Raw genomic sequence first — 19,506 nt, 5'->3', positions numbered from 1 at the left:
ACCCCCAGGGCTCCCAGTGCCCTCCCAGTAACCCCCAGTGCTCCCAGTGCCCTCCCAGTGCTCCCAGTAACCCCCAGGGCCTTCCCAGTAACCCCCAGTGTCTCCCAGTGCTCCCAGTAACCCCCAGTTCCCCCCAATCCCCTCCCAGTTCCCCCCAGTGCCCTCCCAGTAACCCCCAGTGCTCCCAGTGCCCTCCCAGTACCTCCCAGTGCTCCCAGTAACCCCCAGGGCCTTCCCAGTAACCGCCAGTGCCCTCCCAGTGCTCCCAGTAACCCCCAGTTCCCCCCAATCCCCTCCCAGTTCCCCCCAGTGCCTTCCCAGGGCCCTCCCAGTCCCTCCCAGCCCCTTCCCAGTGCTCCCAGTCCCCCCCAGTCCCTCCCAGTTCCCCCCAGTTCCCTCCCAGTCCCTCCCAGTCCCTCCCAGTTCCCCCCAGTTCCCCGCTCACCGCCGACTCCCCTCAAAGTGACTTTCACCGCCGCCGCCCTCCCGCCGGAACCAACGAGCCGCAGCGGAAGCGCAGCGCGTCGCCGGAAGTGACGCCACCTTCCCCCCCCCAGGGAAGCGAAGGGGAGGAGCCGTCGAGACGCGGCGGGGTAGAGCGGCCGAGGCGGAGGGCGGGGCCGCGCTCTCGGAGGACTGCGGGGACCATCGAGAGGAGGTGGGAGGACTGAGAGTCGCCAGCGGCGGGAAATGGCGGCGGGAGGACCCCGGGCCTGCCGGGAACGGCCCCGAAACGGCCCCGAAACGCCCCGAAACGGCCCGAAACGGCCCCGAAACGCCCCGAAACGGCCCCAAAACACCCTCGGGACCCCCCAAAACCCCATCTCTGACCCCCAACCCCCCCCCACGACCCTCAAATGCCCCCCCGGACCCCCTAAATGTCCCCAAATCCCTCCAGGACCCCCCAAAATGTCCCCAGGACCCCCGAAATGTCCCCAAATGTCCCCCCCCGGGACCCCCAAAAACCTCCAGGACCCCCAAAATGGCCCCAAACACCTCTCAGGACCCCCCAAACCCCCATCCCTGACCCCCAATCCCCCCCAACCCCCCCAAATGCCCCCCCGGACCCCCAAAATGTCCCCCAAAACCTCCAGGACCCCCCGAATGTCCCCAAATAGCCCCAGGACCCCCGAAATGTCCCCAAATGTCCCCCCCCAGGACCCCCCAAAACCCCATCCCTGACCCCCAATCCCCCCCAGGCCCCCCAAATCCCCCCAGGACCCCCCAAAACCCCATCCCTGTCCCCAAATCCCCCCCCAAGTGTCCCCAAATGCCCCCAGGACCCCCCAAATGTCCCCAAATACCTCCAGGACCCCCCAAAATGTCCCCAAACGCCCCCCAGGACCCCCCAAGTGTCCCCAAATCCCCCCAGGACCCCCCCAAAACCCCATCCCTGTCCCCAAATCCCCCCCCAAGCCCCCCAAATGCCCCCCCGGACCCCCAAAATGTCCCCCAAAACCTCCAGGACCCCCAGAATGTCCCCAAATAGCCCCAGGACCCCCCAAATGTCCCCAAATGTCCCCCCCCAGGACCCCCCAAAACCCCATCCCTGTCCCCAAATGCCCCCCCAGGACCCCCAAAATGTCCCCAAATATCTCCAGGACCCCCAAAAATGTCCCCAAATGCCCCCCCGGGCCCCCCAAGTGTCCCCAAATGCCCCCCCAGGACCCCCAGAATGTCCCCAAATCCCCCCGGGACCCCCCAAGTGTCCCCAAACGCCCCCCATGACCCCCCAAGTGTCCCCAAATCCCCCCAGGACCCCCCAAAACCCCATCCCTGTCCCCAAATCCCCCCCCAAGTGTCCCCAAATGCCCCCCCGGACCTCCAAAATGTCCCCCAAAACCTCCAGGACCCCCAGAATGTCCCCAAATAGCCCCAGGACCCCCCAAATGTCCCCAAATGTCCCCCCCCAGGGCCCCCCAAAACCCCATCCCTGACCCCCAATCCCCCCCAGGACCCCCAAGTGTCCCCAAATACCCCCAGAACCCCCAGAATGTCCCCAAACGCCCCCCAGGACCCCCAAAATGTCCCCAAAAACCTCCAGGACCCCCAGAATGTCCCCAAATAGCTCCAGGACCCCCGAAATGTCCCCAAATGTCCCCCCCCAGGACCCCCCAAAACCCCATCCCTGACCCCCAATCCCCCCAGGACCCCCCAAGTGTCCCCAAATACCTCCAGGACCCCCCAAAATATCCCCAAATCCCCCCACGACCCCCCCAAAACCCCATCCCTGTCCCCAAATGCCCCCCAGGACCCTCAAAATGTCCCCAAATATCTGCAGGACCCCCAAAAATGTCCCCAAATGCCCCCAGGACCCCCCAAGTGTCCCCAAATCCCCCCAGGACCCCCCCAAAACCCCATCCCTGTCCCCAAATCCCCCCCCAAGCCCCCCAAATGCCCCCCCGGACCCCCAAAATGTCCCCCAAAACCTCCAGGACCCCCCGAATGTCCCCAAATAGCCCCAGGACCCCCGAAATGTCCCCAAATGTCCCCCCCCAGGGCCCCCCAAAACCCCATCCCTGACCCCCAATCCCCCCCAGGACCCCCCAAATGTCCCCAAATCCCCCCAGGACCCCCCAAAACCCCCATCCCTGTCCCCAAATGCCCCCCCAGGACCCCCAAAATGTCCCCAAATATCTCCAGGACCCCCAAAAATGTCCCCAAATGCCCTCCCGGGCCCCCCAAGTGTCCCCAAATGCCCCCCCAGGACCCCCAGAATGTCCCCAAATCCCCCCAGGACCCCCCAAATGTCCCCAAAAACCTCCAGGACCCCCAAAAATGTCCCCAAATGCCCCCCAGAACCCCCAGAATGTCCCCAAATGCCCCCCCGGACCCCAAAACACCCCCCAGGGCCCCCCCAAATCCCCCACCCCGTCCCCAGATCCCCCCCAGGACCCCCAAAAGCCCCATTTTTATCCCCAAATCCCCCCCCCCAGGTCCCCAAAACACCCCCCAGGGCCCCCCAAAATGTCCGTCCCTGTCCCCAGATCCCCCCCAGGACCCCCAAAAGCCCCATTCCTGTCCCCAAATCCCCCCGGGACCCCCAAACACCCCTCAGGGCCCCCCCCAAATCTCCCACCCCGACCCCAAATTCACCCCAGGAACCCCAAAAGCCCCATTCCTGTCCCCAAATCCCCCCCAGGACCCCAAAACACCCCCCAGGGCCCCCAAATCCCCCCCGGGACCCCCAAAAGCCCCATTTTTATCCCCAAATCCCCCCCAGGAACTCCAAAAGCCCCATTTCTGTCCCCAAATCCCCCCCCAGGACCCCAAAACACCCCCCAGGACCCCCAAATCCCCCCCAGGACCCCCAAAAGCCCCATTTTTATCCCCAAATCCCCCCCCCCCAGGTCCCCAAAACACCCCCCAGGGCCCCCAAAATGTCCGTCCCTGTCCCCAGATCCCCCCCAGGACCCCCAAAAGCCCCATTTCTGTCCCCAAATCCCCCCAGCCCCCCCCCCCGTGGTTCCCGGGGGGTCCCCCGGGCTGTTTTGGGGAGGGGGACAGCGGCGGGCGCTAGGACCCGGGGGAGCCCCTCCCGCTCCCGCCCGCCGAGGGCGGTTCCGCCCGGTCTGGGGCGGGGCGGTGACGCCTGGGGAAGCTGACGCGCATGCGCGGTGCCCGGGAAGGGGCGGAGCTGGTGGGTGCTGCTTCCGGTTCCGGAAGAGCGGCGCGTGCGGCCCCGCGTGGAGCAGCGGCGGGATGAGGCCAGGTGGGGACTGGGAGGGACTGGGGTATACTGGGATATACTGGGAGGGACTGGGATGGGACTGGGAGGGACTGGGGGGGACTGGGATGGGACTGGGATATACTGGGAGGGACTGGGAGGGACTGGCATGGGACTGGGGGGGACTGGGATGGGACTGGGATATACTGGGAGGGACTGGGGGGGACTGGGATAGGGCTGGGAGGGACTGGGATGGGACTGGGAGGGACTGGGGGGGACTGGGATAGGGCTGGGAGGGACTGGGGGGGACTGGGGTATACTGGGATATACTGGGATGGGACTGGGATATACTGGGAGGGACTGGGATGGGACTGGGATAGGGCTGGGAGGGACTGGGGGGGACTGGGATATACTGGGAGGGACTGGGATGGAACTGGGGGGGACTGGGATAGGGCTGGGAGGGACTGGGGTATACTGGGAGGGACTGGGGTATACTGGGAGGGACTGGGATGGGACTGGGATATACTGGGAGGGACTGGGATATACTGGGAGGGACTGGGATGGGACTGGGAGGGACTGGGGGGGACTGGGGTATACTGGGATATACTGGGATGGGACTGGGATATACTGGGAGGGACTGGGATGGGACTGGGATAGGGTTGGGAGGGACTGGGGGGGACTGGGATATACTGGGAGGGACTGGGATGGAACTGGGGGGGACTGGGATAGGGCTGGGAGGGACTGGGGTATACTGGGAGGGACTGGGGTATACTGGGAGGGACTGGGATAGGGCTGGGAGGGACTGGGGGGGACTGGGATATACTGGGAGGGACTGGGATAGGACTGGGATGGGACTGGGGGGGACTGGGAGGGACTGGGATATACTGGGATGGAGCTGGGGGGGACTGGGATGGAACTGGGGGGGACTGGGATGGGACTGGGGGGGACTGGAATAGGTCTGGGGGGGACTGGGAGAGGACTGGGATGGAACTGGGGAGGACTGGGAGAGGACTGGGAGGGACTGGGGGAGACTGGGATATACTGGGGGGGACTGGGAGGGACTGGGATGGGACTGGGAGGGACTGGGGGGGACTGGGATAGGGCTGGGCTGGGACTGGGATATAGTGGGGGGGACTGGGATGGGACTGGGATGGACTGGGGAGCACTGGGAGGAGACTGGGATAGGGCTGGGATGGACTGGGAGGGACTGGGATAGACTGGGATGGGAGTGAGGGGAACTGGGATGGGACTGGGTTATACTGGGATGGAACTGGGAGGCACTGGGAGGGGACCAAGGGCAACTGGGAGGGACAGGGGAGGGGGGGAGGGGGAGGGTGATTGAGCCAAACTGGGCATACTGGGAGGGGGGGGAGGGGGGTTACTGGGCGGGTACTGGGAGCCTCCTGCGGCGCTCCCAGTGCTCCCAGTCTGTCCCAGTTTGCCCCAGTCTGACGCGGCTCCCGCAGGTTTCAGCCCCCGGGGGGGGCGCGGCGGCCGCGGCGGCCGGGGGGGCCGAGGTGAGCGCCCCCTCCCAGTGCTCCCAGTGCTCCCAGTAAGGGCCGTGCCGCCTGCGCTGGGAGCCCCCTTCCCCCGCCCTCCCCCCTCTGCCCTTGGCTCCCTCCCAGTATCCCCAGTTCCTCCCCAGTTCCTCCCCAGTTGCCCCCCAGTTGCCCCCCACTCCCCCCCCAGTCCCCTCCCAGTATCCCCAGTCCCCTCCCAGTATCCCCAGTTGCCCCCCAGTATCCCCAGTTCCCTCCCAGTTCCCTCTCCACTCCCCCCCCAGTATCCCCAGTCCCCCCCCAGTTCCCTCCCAGTCCCCCCCCCAGTTCCCTCCCAGTCCCCTCCCAGTATCCCCAGTTCCCTCCCAGTCCCCCCCAGTATCCCCGGTCCCCCCCTAGCCCCCCGCAGTCCCCTCCCAGTATCCCCAGTCCCCTCCCAGTATCCCCAGTCTCCTCCCAGTTCTCTCCCAGTCCCCTCCCAGTATCCCCAGTCCCCTCCCAGTTCCCCCCCAGTATCCCTAGTCCCCCCCCAGTTCCCTCCCAGTCCCTCCCAGTCCCCTCCCAGTATCCCCAGTTCCCCCCCAGTTCCCCCCCAGTTCCCCCCCAGTCTCCCCAGTTCCCCTCCCAGTTCCCCTCCCAGTTCCCCTCCCAGTATCCCCAGTTCCATCCCAGTTCCCCCCCAGTATCCCCAGTTCCCCCCCAGTATCCCCAGTTCCCCCCCCAGTCCCCTCCCAGTATCCCCAGTTGCCCCCCAGTATCCCCAGTCCCCCCCCAGTCCCTCCCAGTATCCCCAGTTCCCTCCCAGTATCCCCAGTCCCCTCCCAGTCCCCTCCCAGTATCCCCAGTCCCCCCCCAGTCCCCCCCCAGTCCCCCCCCAGTATCCCCAGTTGCCCCCCAGTATCCCCAGTCCCCTCCCAGTATCCCCAGTCCCCTCCCAGTTCCCTCCCAGTCCCCTCCCAGTATCCCCAGTTCCCTCCCAGTCCCTCCCAGTCCCCCCAGTCCACCCAGTTCCCTCTCCCCGCAGGTGCCGGTTTCCAGCCCCGGGGGGGGCCCCGCGGGGGCGGGGGAGGGGCGCGAGGGCGTGGCGGCCCCGCCCGGGGGGGGAGGGGCGGCCGGGGCGGCCGCGGCGGCTTCAGGGGGGGGAAGAAGGTGACGGTGGAGCCGCATCGGCACGAAGGTAGGGGGCAGCTGGGGGGCAGGGGGATCTATGGGGCAGGGGGGGAGCTGGGGGGCGGGGGGATCTATGGGGCAGGGGGGGAGCTGTGGGGCAGGGGGGGAGCTGTGGGGCAGGGGGGCTGTGGGGCGGGGGGCTGTGGGGCGGGGGGGAGCTGTGGGGCAGGGGGGCTGTGGGGCAGGGGGGGAGCTGTGGGGTGGGGGGATCTATGGGGCAGGGGGGGAGCTGGGGGGCGGGGGGAGCTGTGGGGCAGGGGGGGAGCTGTGGGGTGGGGGGATCTGTGGGGCAGGGGGGGAGCTGTGGGGCAGGGGGAGCTCTGAGGTGGGGGGGTAGCTGTGGGGCAGGGGGATCTATGGGGCAGGGGGGGAGCTGGGGGGCAGGGGGATCTATGGGGCAGCGGGGAGCTGTGGGGCAGGGGGCAGCTGTGGGGTGGGGGGATCTATGGGGCAGGGGGGGATCTATGGGGCAGGGGGGGATCTATGGGGCAGGGAGGATCTATGGGACAGGGGGGGAGCTGTGGGGCAGGGGGAGCTGTGAGGTGGGGGGGTAGCTGTGGGGCGGGGGGATCTATGGGGTGGGGGGCTCTGTGGGGCAGGGGGATCTATGGGGTAGGGGGGATATGTGGGGTGGGGGGGGAGCTGTGGGGCAGGGGGAGGAATGTACGGGGCAGGTTGGGGGGCTCTGTGGGGCAGTCAGGCGGTTCTATAGGGCAGGTTGGGGGGCTCTGTGGGGCGGTTGGGGGGCTTTATGGGGCAGGTGGGGGGCTCTGTGGGGCAGTGGGAGGGCTCCATGGGGCGGTTGAGGGGCTCTATGGGGCGGTCGGGGGGCTCTATGGGGCGGTCGGGGGGCTCTATGGGGCAGGTGGGGGGCTCTATGGGGCAGTGGGAGGGCTCTATGGGGCGGTCAGGGGCTCTATGGGGCAGGCTGGGGGCTCTATGGGGCAGTGGGAGGGCTCTGTGGGGCGGTCGGGGGCTCTATGGGGCGGTCGGGGGGCTCTGTGGGGCAGGCTGGGGGCTCTGTGGGGCAGCCCCATAGATCCCGCCCCCCCCAGGGGTGTTCATCTGCCGGGGGAAGGAGGACGCGCTGGTCACCCGCAACCTGGTGCCGGGGGAGTCGGTCTATGGGGAGAAGAGGATCTCCGTGGAGGTACTGGGGGGACTGGGAGGCACTGGGAGGAACTGGGAGGGACTGGGAGGGGGGAAGGAGGCACTGGGAGGGAATTGGGGAAGGTTATGGGGGCCTGGGAGGGGCCTGGGAGGCACTGGGAGGGAACTGGAGGGAACTGGGAGGCTCTGGGAGTGAAGTAGGGAAGGTTAGGAGACACTGGGGGTAACTGGGAAGGGACTGGGAGGCACTGGGAGGGAGGTGGGGGTAACTGGGAGGCACTGGGAGGGGACTGGAGGGAACTGGGAGGCTCTGGGTAGGGACTGGAGGTAACTGGGAGGCACTGGGAGGGGACTGGGAGGCACTGGGAGTGAAGTAGGGAAGGTTAGGAGACACTGGGAGGGCACTGGGGGTAACTGGGAAGGGACTGGGAGGCACTGGGAGGGAGATGGGGGGAACTGGGAGGCACTGGGAGGGGACTGGGAGGCACTGGGAGTGAAGTAGCGAAGGTTAGGAGACACTGGGAGAGCACTGGGGATAACTGGGAAGGGACTGGGAGGCACTGGGAGGGGGGTGGGGGTAACTGGGAGGCTCTGGGAGGGAACTGGGAGGCTCTGGGAGGGAACTGGGAGGCTCTGGGAGGGAACTGGGAGGCACTGGGAGGGGACTGGGAGGCACTGGGAGTGAAGTAGGGAAGGTTAGGAGACCCTGGGAGGGCACTGGGGGTAACTGGGAAGGGACTGGGAGGCACTGGGAGGGAGGTGGGGGTAACTGGGAGGCTCTGGGAGGGAACTGGAGGGAACTGGGAGGCACTGGGAAGGGACTGGGAGGCACTGGGAGCGAAGTAGGGAAGGTTAGGAGACACTGGGAGGGCACTGGGGGTAACTGGGAAGGGACTGGGAGGCACTGGGAGGGAGATGGGGATAACTGGGAGGCACTGGGATTGGACTGGGAGTAAATGAGAATGAGGTGGAGGGAACTGGGAGGCGCTGGGAGTAACTGGGAGAGGACTGGGGGCTGCTGGGAGGGGACTGGGAGGGACTGGGGATAACTGGAAGGGACTGGGAGGCACTGGGAGGGACTGGGGGTAACTGGGAGGCACGGGGAGGGCACTGGGAGGGAACTGGAGGTAACTGGGATGGGATAAGAAGGCACTGGGAGGGAACTGGGGTAACTGGAAAGGGACTGGGAGGCACTGGGAGGGACTGGGGGTAACTGGGAGGCACTGGGAAGGGACTGGGAGGGAACTGGAGGTAACTGGGATGGGATAAGGAGGCACTGGGAGGGCACTGGGGTAACTGGGAAGGGACTGGGAGGCACTGGGAGGGGACTGGGAGGGAACTGGAGGTAACTGGGATGGGATAAGGAGGCACTGGGAGGGCACTGGGGTAACTGGGAAGGGACTGGGAGGCACTGGGAGGGACTGGGGGTAACTGGGAGGCACTGGGAAGGGACTGGGAGGGAACTGGAGGTAACTGGGATGGGATAAGGAGGCACTGGGAGGGCACTGGGGTAACTGGGAAGGGACTGGGAGGCACTGGGAGGGACTGGGGGTAACTGGGAGGCACTGGGAAGGGACTGGGAGGGAACTGGAGGTAACTGGGATGGGATAAGGAGGCACTGGGAGGGCACTGGGGTAACTGGGAAGGGACTGGGAGGCACTGGGAGGGGACTGGGAGGGAACTGGAGGTAACTGGGATGGGATAAGGAGGCACTGGGAGGGCACTGGGGTAACTGGGAAGGGACTGGGAGGCACTGGGAGGGACTGGGGGTAACTGGGAGGCACTGGGAAGGGACTGGGAGGGAACTGGAGGTAACTGGGATGGGATAAGGAGGCACTGGGAGGGCACTGGGGTAACTGGGAAGGGACTGGGAGGCACTGGGAGGGACTGGGGGTAACTGGGAGGCACTGGGAAGGGACTGGGAGGGAACTGGAGGTAACTGGGATGGGATAAGGAGGCACTGGGAGGGCACTGGGGTAACTGGGAAGGGACTGGGAGGGACTGGGGGTAACTGGGAGGCACTGGGAGGGGATTGGGAGGGAACTGGCGGTAACTGGGATGGGATAAGGAGGCACTGGGAGGGCACTGGGGTAACTGGGAAGGGACTGGGAGGGACTGGGGGTAACTGGGAGGCACTGGGAGGGGATTGGGAGGGAACTGGAGGTAACTGGAAAGGGACTGGGAGGGACTGGGGGTAACTGGGAGGCACTGGGAGGGGATTGGGAGGGAACTGGCGGTAACTGGATTGGGATAAGGAGGCACTGGGAGGGCACTGGGGTAACTGGGAAGGGACTGGGAGGGACTGGGGGTAACTGGGAGGCACTGGGAAGGGACTGGGAGGGAACTGGAGGTAACTGGGATGGGATAAGGAGGCACTGGGAGGGCACTGGGGTAACTGGGAAGGGACTGGGAGGGACTGGGGGTAACTGGGAGGGGACTGGGAGGGAACTGGAGGTAACTGGGATGGGATAAGGAGGCACTGGGAGAGGATTGGGGGACACTGGGAGGGGACTGGGAGGGACTGGGGGCAACTGGGAGAGGCAGAGAAGACCACCAGGATCTTCTCAAGCTCCATACTGGGAGCACTGGTCTGACTGGGAGCTGGTACTGGTCTTACTGGGAGGCTGTGGGTGTCCATAGGGGGTCCCCCAGTGTCCCTTGTCCCCGAGCTTGGTGTCACCATCTTGAGGACATCACCAGGACCTTCTCAAGCTCCATACTGGGAGCACTGGGAGCACTGGGAGGTGGCACTGGTCTTACTGGGAGGTGGCACTGGTGTTACTGGGAGGCTGTGGGTGCCCATGGGGTGTCCCAGCCGGCGGGTGACGTGTCCCCCGGTGTCCCTTGTCCCCAAGCTTGGTGTCACCATCTTGAGGACATCACCGGGACCTTCTCAAGCTCCATACTGGGAGCACTGGGAGGTGGCACTGGTGGCACTGGTGTTACTGGGAGGTGGCACTGGTGTTACTGGGAGGCTGTGGGTGTCCACGGGGTGTCCCAGCCAATGGGTGACGTGTTCCCCGGTGTCCCTTGTCCCCAAGCTTGGTGTCACCATCTTGAGGACATCACCAGGACCTTCTCAAGCTCCATACTGGGAGCACTGGGAGGTGGCACTGGTGGCACTGGTCTTACTGGGAGGTGGCACTGGTGTTACTGGGAGGCTGTGGGTGTCCACGGGGTGTCCCAGCCGGCGGGTGACGTGTCCCCCGGTGTCCCTTGTCCCCAAGCTTGGTGTCACCATCTTGAGAACATCACCGGGACCTTCTCAAGCTCCATACTGGGAGCACTGGGAGCACTGGGAGGTGGTACTGGTGTTACTGGGAGGTGGCACTGGTGTTACTGGGAGGCTGTGGGTGTCCATAGGGTGTCCCAGCCGGTGGGTGACGTGTCCCCCGGTGTCCCTTGTCCCCAAGCTTGGTGTCACCATCTTGAGAACATCACCGGGACCTTCTCAAGCTCCATACTGGGAGCACTGGTGTTACTGGGAGGTGGCACTGGTGTTACTGGGAGGCTGTGGGTGCCCATGGGGTGTCCCAGCCGGCGGGTGACGTGTCCCCCGGTGTCCCTTGTCCCCAAGCTTGGTGTCACCATCTTGAGGACATCACCAGGACCTTCTCAAGCTCCATACTGGGAGCACCGGGAGGTGGCACTGGTGTTACTGGGAGGCTGTGGGTGCCCACGGGGTGTCCCAGCCGGCGGGTGACGTGTCCCCCGGTGTCCCTTGTCCCCAAGCTTTGTGTCACCATCTTGAGAACATCACCGGGACCTTCTCAAGCTCCATACTGGGAGCACTGGGAGGTGGCACTGGTGTTACTGGTGTTACTGGGAGGTGGCACTGGTGTTACTGGGAGGCTGTGGGTGCCCATGGGGTGTCCCAGCCGGCGGGTGACGTGTCCCCCGGTGTCCCTTGTCCCCAAGCTTGGTGTCACCATCTTGAGAACATCGCCGGGACCTTCTCAAGCTCCATACTGGGAGCACTGGGAGGTGGCACTGGTGGCACTGGTCTTACTGGGAGGTGGTACTGGTGTTACTGGGAGACTGTGGGTGTCCACAGGGTGTCCCAGCCGGCGGGTGACGTGTCCCCCGGTGTCCCTTGTCCCCAAGCTTGGTGTCACCATCTTGAGGACATCACCGGGACCTTCTCAAGCTCCATACTGGGAGCACTGGTGTTACTGGGAGGTGGCACTGGTGTTACTGGGAGGCTGTGGGTGCCCATGGGGTGTCCCAGCCGGCGGGTGACGTGTCCCCCGGTGTCCCTTGTCCCCAGGACGGCGACGCCAAGGTCGAATACCGCGCCTGGAACCCCTTCCGCTCCAAGTTGGCGGCCGCCATCTTGGGTGGCATCGACCAGATCCACATCCGGCCGGGGACGAAGGTCCTCTACCTGGGCGCCGCCTCGGGGACAACCGTGTCCCACGTCTCCGACATCGTGGGGCCGGTAAGGACGCGGGGCCACCGCACCCATGGGGACGTCACCGGGGGGTGAGGGGACACAAGGATGGGGTCATCAAGCTCCTAGGAGAACTTGGAGGTGGCACCACCATGTTCTTGAGAACATCGCTGGGGGCCTTTGGGGCCGTTGTCGTGGTGGTGGTGGGACGTGGGGACACGGGGTGGCCCTGTGAGCCCATGGGGACGTCACCGTGGGGTCCTGGGGTGAGGGGACACAAGGGTGGGGTCATCAGGGTCTTAGGAGAACTTGGAGGTGGCACCACCATGTTCTTGAGAACATCGCTGGGGGCCTTTGGGGACGTTGTCGTGGTGGTGGTGGGACGTGGGGACACGGGGTGGCCCTGTGAGCCCATGGGGACGTCACCGTGGGGTCCTGGGGTGAGGGGACACGAGGGTGGGGTCATCAGGGTCTTAGGAGAACTTGGAGGTGGCACCACCATGTTCTTGAGAACATCACTGAGGGCCTTTGGGGCCGTTGTCGTGGTGGTGGTGGGATGTGGGGACACGGGGTGGCCCTGTGAGCCCATGGGGACGTCACCGTGGGGTCCTGGGGTGAGGGGACACGAGGGTGGGGTCATCGAGCTCCTAGGAGAACTTGGAGGTGGCACCACCATGTTCTTGAGAACATCGCTGGGGGCCTTTGGGGACGTTGTCACGGTGGTGGTGGGACGTGGGGACACGGGGTGGCCCTGTGAGCCCATGGGGACGTCACCGGGGGGTGAGGGGAGACGAGGGTGGGGTCATCAGGGTCTTAGGAGAACTTGGAGGTGGCACCTCCATGTTCTTGAGAACATCACTGAGGGTCTTTGAGGACGTTGTCATGGTGGTGGTGGGACACGGGGACATGGAGGTGGCCCTGTGAGCCCATGGGGACGTCACCGTGGGGTGAGGGGACACGAGGGTGGGGTCATCGAGCTCCTAGGAGAACTTGGAGGTGGCACCTCCATGTTCTTGAGAACGTCTTTGAGGGTCTTTGAGGACGTTGTCATGGTGGTGGTGGGACGCGGGGACACGGGGTGGCCCTGTGAGCCCATGGGGACGTCACCGTGGGGTCCTGGGGTGAGGGGACACAAGGATGGGGTCATCAAGCTCCTAGGAGAACTTGGAGGTGGCACCTCCATGTTCTTGAGAACATCGCTGGGGGCCTTTGGGGACGTTGTTATGGTGGTGGTGGGACGTGGGGACACGGGGTGGCCCTGTGAGCCCATGGGGACGTCACCGGGGGGTGAGGGGACATGAGGGTGGGGTCATCGAGCTCCTAGGAGAACTTGGAGGTGGCACCACCATGTTCTTGAGAACATTGCTGGGGGCCTTTGGGGACGTTGTCATGGTGGTGGTGGGACGTGGGGACACGGGGTGGCCCTGTGACCCATGGGGACGTCACCGTGGGGTGAGGGGACACGAGGGTGGGGTCATCGAGCTCCTAGGAGAACTTGGAGGTGGCACCTGGAGATGTTCTCCACCTCGGGGACCACGGGATGTCCCCATGGGTGGTGGCACCATGTCCCTGGAGATGTTCTCCACCTTGAGGACCATAGGATGTCCCCATGAGTGGTGGCACCATGTCCCTGGAGATGTTCTCCACCTCGGGGACCCCAGGGATGTCCCCATGGGTGGTGGCACCATGTCCCTGGAGATGTTCTCCACCTCGGGGACCACGGGATGTCCCCATGGGTGGTGGCTCCATTTCCCTGGAGATGTTCTCCACCTGGGGGACCACGGCATGTCCCATGGGTGTTGGCTCCATGTCCCTGGAGATGTTCTCCACCTTGAGGACCCCAGGGATGTCCCCATGGGTTGTGGCACCATGTCCCTGGAGATGTTCTCCACCTCGGGGACCACGGGATGTCCCCATGGGTGGTGGCACCATGTCCCTGGAGATGTTCTCCACCTCGGGGACCATGGGATGTCCCCATGGGTGGTGGCACCATGTCCCTGGAGATGTTCTCCACCTCGGGGACCACGGGATGTCCCCATGGGTGGTGGCACCATGTCCCCGGAGATGTTTTCCACCTTGAGGACCCCAGGGATGTCCCCATGGGTGTTGGCTCCATGTCCCTGGAGATGTTCTCCACCTCGGGGACCACGGGATGTCCCCATGGGTGGTGGCTCCATGTCCCTGGAGATGTTCTCCACCTTGAGGACCCCAGGGATGTCCCCATGGGTGGTGGCTCCATGTCCCTGGAGATGTTCTCCACCTCGGGGACCACGGGATGTCCCCATGGGTGGTGGCTCCATGTCCCTGGAGATGTTCTCCACCTCGGGGACCACGGGATGTCCCCATGGGTGGTGGCTCCATGTCCCTGGAGATGTTCTCCACCTCGGGGACCACGGGATGTCCCCATGGGTGGTGGCACCATGTCCCTGGAGATGTTCTCCACCTTGAGGACCCCAGGGATGTCCCCATGGGTTGTGGCTCCATGTCCCTGGAGATGTTCTCCACCTCGGGGACCACGGGATGTCCCCATGGGTGGTGGCTCCATGTCCTGGAGATGTTCTCCACCTCGGGTACCACGGGATGTCCCATGGGTGGTGGCACCATGTCCTTGGAGATGTTCTCCACCTCGGGGACCACGGGATGTCCCCATGGGTGGTGGCTCCATGTCCCTGGAGATGTTCTCCACCTCGGGGACCACGGGATGTCCCCATGGGTGGTGGCACCATGTCCCTGGAGATGTTCTCCACCTCGGGGACCACGGGATGTCCCCATGGGTGGTGGCACCATGTCCCTGGAGATGTTCTCCACCTTGAGGACCATAGGATGTCCCCATGAGTGGTGGCACCATGTCCCTGGAGATGTTCTCCACCTGGGGGACCACGGGATGTCCCCATGGGTGGTGGCTCCATGTCCCTGGAGATGTTCTCCACCTCGGGGACCACGGGACGTCCCCATGGGTGGTGGCACCATGTCCCTGGAGATGTTCTCCACCTCGGGGACCACGGGATGTCCCCATGGGTGGTGGCACCATGTCCCTGGAGATGTTCTCCACCTTGAGGACCACGGGATGTCCCCATGGGTGGTGGCACCATGTCCCTGGAGATGTTCTCCACCTCGGGATGTCCCCATGGGTGGTGACTCCATGTCCCTGGAGATGTTCTCCACCTTGAGGACCACGGGATGTCCCCATGGGTGGTGGCACCATGTCCCTGGAGATGTTCTCCACCTGGTGGACCACGGCGGTGGGGTGACCTCCCTGTCCCCGTCCCCAGGAGGGGCTGGTCTACGCCGTGGAGTTCTCGCATCGCTCGGGCCGTGACCTCATCAACGTGGCCAAGAAAAGGACCAACGTCATCCCCATCATCGAGGACGCCCGGCACCCCCACAAGTACCGCATGCTCATTGGTGAGTCGGGGTGGAGGTCCAGGAGGTCCCAGGGGTGGTCGGAGGTCCTGGAGAAGAACTTGGGGGTCTTTGGAAGCTGTAAGAGAAGTTCTTGGGGTTCCTCATGGTGGTTTGGAGGTCTGGGAGAAGGTCTGGAGGAACCTTGAGGTATTTGGGAGAGGTTCTTGAGGTGGTTTTGGGTGCTGTGGAGATCTGAGGTGGGTTTTGGGTTGTTTTGGGGGTCCTAGAGAAGAACTTGGGGGTCTTTGGAAGGTGTAGGAGAAGCTCTTGGGGTTCCTCAGGGTGGTTTGGAGGTTCAGGAGAAGGTCTGGAGGCCCCTTGAGGTATCTGAGAGAGGTTCTTGAGGTGGTTTTGGGTGCTGTGGAGATCTGAGGTGGGTTTTGGGGTGTTTTGGGGGTCCTGGAGAAGAACTTGGGGGTCTTTGGAAGGTGTAGGAGAAGCTCTTGGGGTTCCTCAGGGTGGTTTGGAGGTCTGGGAGAAGGTCTGGAGGCCCCTTGAGGTATCTGAGAGAGGTTCTTGAGGTGGTTTTGGGTGCTGTGGAGATCTGAGGTGGGTTTTGGGGTGTTTTGGTGGTCCTGGAGAAGAACTTGGGGGTCTTTGGAAGGTGTAGGAGAAGCTCTTGGGGTTCCTCATGGTGGTTTGGAGGTTCAGGAGAAGGTCTGGAGGAACCTTGAGGTACCCGAGAGAGGTTCTTGAGGTGGTTTTGGGTGTTGTGGAGATCTGAGGTGGGTTTTGGGGTGTTTTGGTGGTCCTAGAGAAGAACTTGGGGGTCTTTGGAAGGTGTAGGAGAAGCTCTTGGGGTTCCTCATGGTGTTTTGGAGGTTCAGGAGAAGGCCTGGAGGAACCTTGAGGTACCCGAGAGAGGTTCTTGAGGTGGTTTTGGGTGTTGTGGAGATCTGAGGTGGGTTTTGGGGTGTCTTGGTGGTCCTAGAGAAGAACTTGGGGGTCTTTGGAAGGCGTAGGAGAAGCTCTTGGGGTTCCTCAGGGTGGTTTGGAGGTTCAGGAGAAGGTCTGGAGGAACCTTGAGGTACCCGAGAGAGGTTCTTGAGGTGGTTTTGGGTGCTGTGGAGATCTGAGGTGGGTTTTGGGGTGTCTTGGTGGTCCTGGAGAAGAACTTGGGGGTCTTTGGAAGGTGTAGGAGAAGTTCTTGGGGTTCCTCATGGTGGTTTGGAGGTCTGGGAGAAGGTCTGGAGGAACCTTGAGGTATTTGGGAGAAGTCCTTGAGGTGGTTTTGGGTGTTGTGGAGATCTGAGGTGGGTTTTGGGGTGTTTTGGTGGTCCTAGAGAAGAACTTGGGGGTCTTTGGAAGGTGTAGGAGAAGTTCTTGGGGTTCCTCATGGTGGTTTGGAGGTCTGGGAGAAGGTGTTGAGGCCCTTTGAGGTATCTGAGAGAGGTTCTTGAGGTGGTTTTGGGTTCTGTGGAGATCTGAGGTGGGTTTTGGGGTGTCTTGGTGGTCCTGGAGAAGAACTTGGAGATCTTTGGAAGCTGTAAGAGAAGTTCTTGGGGTTCCTCATGGTGGTTTGGAGGTCTGGGAGAAGGTCTGGAGGAACCTTGAGGTATTTGGGAGAGGTTCTTGAGGTGGTTTTGGGTGCTGTGGAGATCTGAGGTGGGTTTTGGGTTGTTTTGGGGGTCCTAGAGAAGAACTTGGGGGTCTTTGGAAGGTGTAGGAGAAGCTCTTGGGTTCCTCAGGGTGGTTTGGAGGTTCAGGAGAAGGTCTGGAGGCCCCTTGAGGTATCTGAGAGAGGTTCTTGAGGTGGTTTTGGGTGCTGTGGAGATCTGAGGTGGGTTTTGGGGTGTTTTGGTGGTCCTGGAGAAGAACTTGGGGGTCTTTGGAAGGTGTAGGAGAAGCTCTTGGGGTTCCTCATGGTGGTTTGGAGGTTCAGGAGAAGGTCTGGAGGAACCTGAGGTACCCGAGAGAGGTTCTTGAGGTGGTTTTGGGTGTTGTGGAGATCTGAGGTGGGTTTTGGGGTGTTTTGGTGGTCCTAGAGAAGAACTTGGGGGTCTTTGGAAGGTGTAGGAGAAGCTCTTGGGGTTCCTCATGGTGGTTTGGAGGTTCAGGAGAAGGTCTGGAGGAACCTTGAGGTACCCGAGAGAGGTTCTTGAGGTGGTTTTGGGTGTTGTGGAGATCTGAGGTGGGTTTTGGGGTGTCTTGGTGGTCCTAGAGAAGAACTTGGGGGTCTTTGGAAGGTGTAGGAGAAGCTCTTGGGGTTCCTCATGGTGGTTTGGAGGTTCAGGAGAAGGTCTGGAGGAACCTTGAGGTACCCGAGAGAGGGTTCTTGAGGTGGTTTTGGGTGCTGTGGAGATCTGAGGTGGGTTTTGGGGTGTCTTGGTGGTCCTGGAGAAGAACTTGGGGGTCTTTGGAAGGTGTAGGAGAAGTTCTTGGGGTTCCTCATGGTGGTTTGGAGGTCTGGGAGAAGGTCTGGAGCCACCTGGAGGTACCCGAGAGAGGTTCTTGAGGTGGTTTTGGGTGCTGTGGAGATCTGAGGTGGGTTTTGGGGTGTCTTGGTGGTCCTGGAGAAGAACTTGGGGGTCTTTGAAGGTGTAGGAGAAGTTCTTGGGGTTCCTCATGGTGGTTTGGAGGTTCAGGAGAAGGTCTGGAGGAACCTTGAGGTACCCGAGAGAGGTTCTTGAGGTGGTTTTGGGTGCTGTGGAGATCTGAGGTGGGTTTTGGGGTGTCTTGGTGGTCCTGGAGAAGAACTTGGGGGTCTTTGGAAGGTGTAGGAGAAGTTCTTGGGGTTCCTCATGGTGGTTTGGAGGTTCAGGAGAAGGTCTGGAGGCCCCTCGAGGTATCTCAGAGAGGTCCTTGAGGTGGTTTTGGGGTTCTTGAGGCGCTTTGGGGGTTCGGGGGCTGTTTTGGGGTTCGGGGGGGGGTCTGGGCAGGTCCTGGTGACCTATTTTGGGGTCCCAGACCTTCTGGATGCAGTTTTTGGGGGGGCTTTGGGGTGTGGAGGGGCTTCAGGGCACCCCCCCGCGGGTTTCGGGGTGCTCTGGGGGTCCTGGAGGAGAATTTTGGGGGTCCTGGGAGGTAGAGCAGGGATTTGGGGGTGCCCCTGATTTTGGGGTGCCCGGGGGGGGTCAGCGGGGTTTTAGGGTGCCCCTGATTTTGGGGTGCCCTGGGGGGGGGGGGTCGGAGGGGTTTTGGGGTCCCCGGGGGGGGTGGGGGGGGGGGTTCGGGGTGCCCGGGAGGGTCAGCAGGGTTTTGGGGTGCCCGGGGCGGTGTCAGTGGGGTTTTGGGGTGCCCCAGGGGGGGTCGCTGGGATTTGGGGTGCCCGGGGGGGGTCAGCGGGGTTTTGGGGTACCCTGGGGAGGTCGGTGGGGTTTTGGGGAGGTCGGGGGGGTTTTGGGGTGCCCCGGGGGGGTCAGTGGGGGTTTTGGGGTGCCCTTGGGGGGGTCGTGGGATTTTGGGGTGCCCCGGAGGGGTCCGTGGGGTTTTGGGGTGCCCGGGGGGGGTCAGCGAGGTTTTGGGGTGCCCGCGGGGGGGGGGGGGTCGCTGGGATTTTGGGGTGCCCGGGGGGGGTCAGTGGATTTTGGGGTGCCCCGGGGGGGGGTCCGTGGGATTTGGGGGTGCCCCGGGGGGGTTCGTGGGATTTAGGGGTCCCCGGGGCGGGGTCTGGGGGTTTTGGGGGTGCCTGGGGGGGGTCAGGAGGGTTTTGGGGTCCCCGGGGGGGTTGGAGGGGTTTTGGGGTGCCCTTGGGGGGTCAGTGGGATTTTGGGGTGCCCCGGGGGGGTCTGTGGGATTTAGGGTGCCCCGAGGGGGGTCGGGGGGTTTTGGGGTGCCCTTGGGGGGGTCAGTGGGATTTTGGGGTCCCCGGGGGGGGTCCGTGGGATTTAGGGGTCCCCGGGGGGGGTTGGGGGGTTTTGGGGTGCCCCGGGGGGGGGTCAGTGGGATTTAGGGGTGCCCCAGGGGGGGTCGGGGGGTTTTGGGGTGCCCTGAGGGGGGGTCTGGGGGTTTTGGGGTGCCTGGGGGGGGTCAGGAGGGTTTTGGGGTCCCCGGGGGGGTTGGAGGGGTTTTGGGGTGCCCCGAGGGGGATCGGGAGGTTTTGGGGTGCCCCGGGGGAGGTCGGGGGGTTTTGGGGTGCCGCTGAGGTGGGGGTCCCCCCAGGCATGGTGGACGTGATCTTTGCGGACGTGGCGCAGCCGGACCAGACGCGCATCGTGGCCCTCAACGCCCACAACTTCCTGCGCAACGGCGGCCACTTCGTCATCTCCATCAAGGTGAGGACCCCCCAGTAACCCCCAGTAACCCCCAGTAACTCCCAGTAACCC

The 19,506-nt window shown here is 63.8% G+C and overlaps 2 protein-coding genes across 2 annotated transcripts in view; one reads left to right on the top strand and one right to left on the bottom strand.

The window, feature by feature from the left end:
- The window catches only part of LOC142404215 (cytochrome c oxidase subunit 6B1-like), a 13,067-nt gene extending 12,480 nt beyond the window's left edge, over positions 1–587 (bottom strand). The window contains 1 exon segment of the mRNA XM_075490718.1: positions 446–587. The gene's annotated coding sequence lies outside the window, so the exon portion shown is untranslated.
- Positions 1–19,506, top strand: part of LOC142404214 (uncharacterized) — a 21,521-nt gene extending 2,015 nt beyond the window's left edge. Inside the window, exons 2-9 of the mRNA XM_075490717.1 lie at positions 558–757; positions 3,508–3,712; positions 5,134–5,184; positions 6,191–6,343; positions 7,392–7,486; positions 11,714–11,884; positions 15,109–15,241; positions 19,343–19,506. Of these exons, the coding sequence (XP_075346832.1) occupies positions 558–757; positions 3,508–3,712; positions 5,134–5,184; positions 6,191–6,343; positions 7,392–7,486; positions 11,714–11,884; positions 15,109–15,241; positions 19,343–19,473 (1,139 nt within the window). The 3' untranslated portion in view covers positions 19,474–19,506. The remainder of the gene's footprint in view (positions 1–557; positions 758–3,507; positions 3,713–5,133; positions 5,185–6,190; positions 6,344–7,391; positions 7,487–11,713; positions 11,885–15,108; positions 15,242–19,342) is intronic.

This window comes from Mycteria americana, unplaced genomic scaffold, assembly GCF_035582795.1.
Source record: "Mycteria americana isolate JAX WOST 10 ecotype Jacksonville Zoo and Gardens unplaced genomic scaffold, USCA_MyAme_1.0 Scaffold_95, whole genome shotgun sequence".
In the NCBI taxonomy this organism is placed as follows: domain Eukaryota; kingdom Metazoa; phylum Chordata; class Aves; order Ciconiiformes; family Ciconiidae; genus Mycteria; species Mycteria americana.
This window is presented reverse-complemented; position numbering and strand designations above follow the sequence as displayed.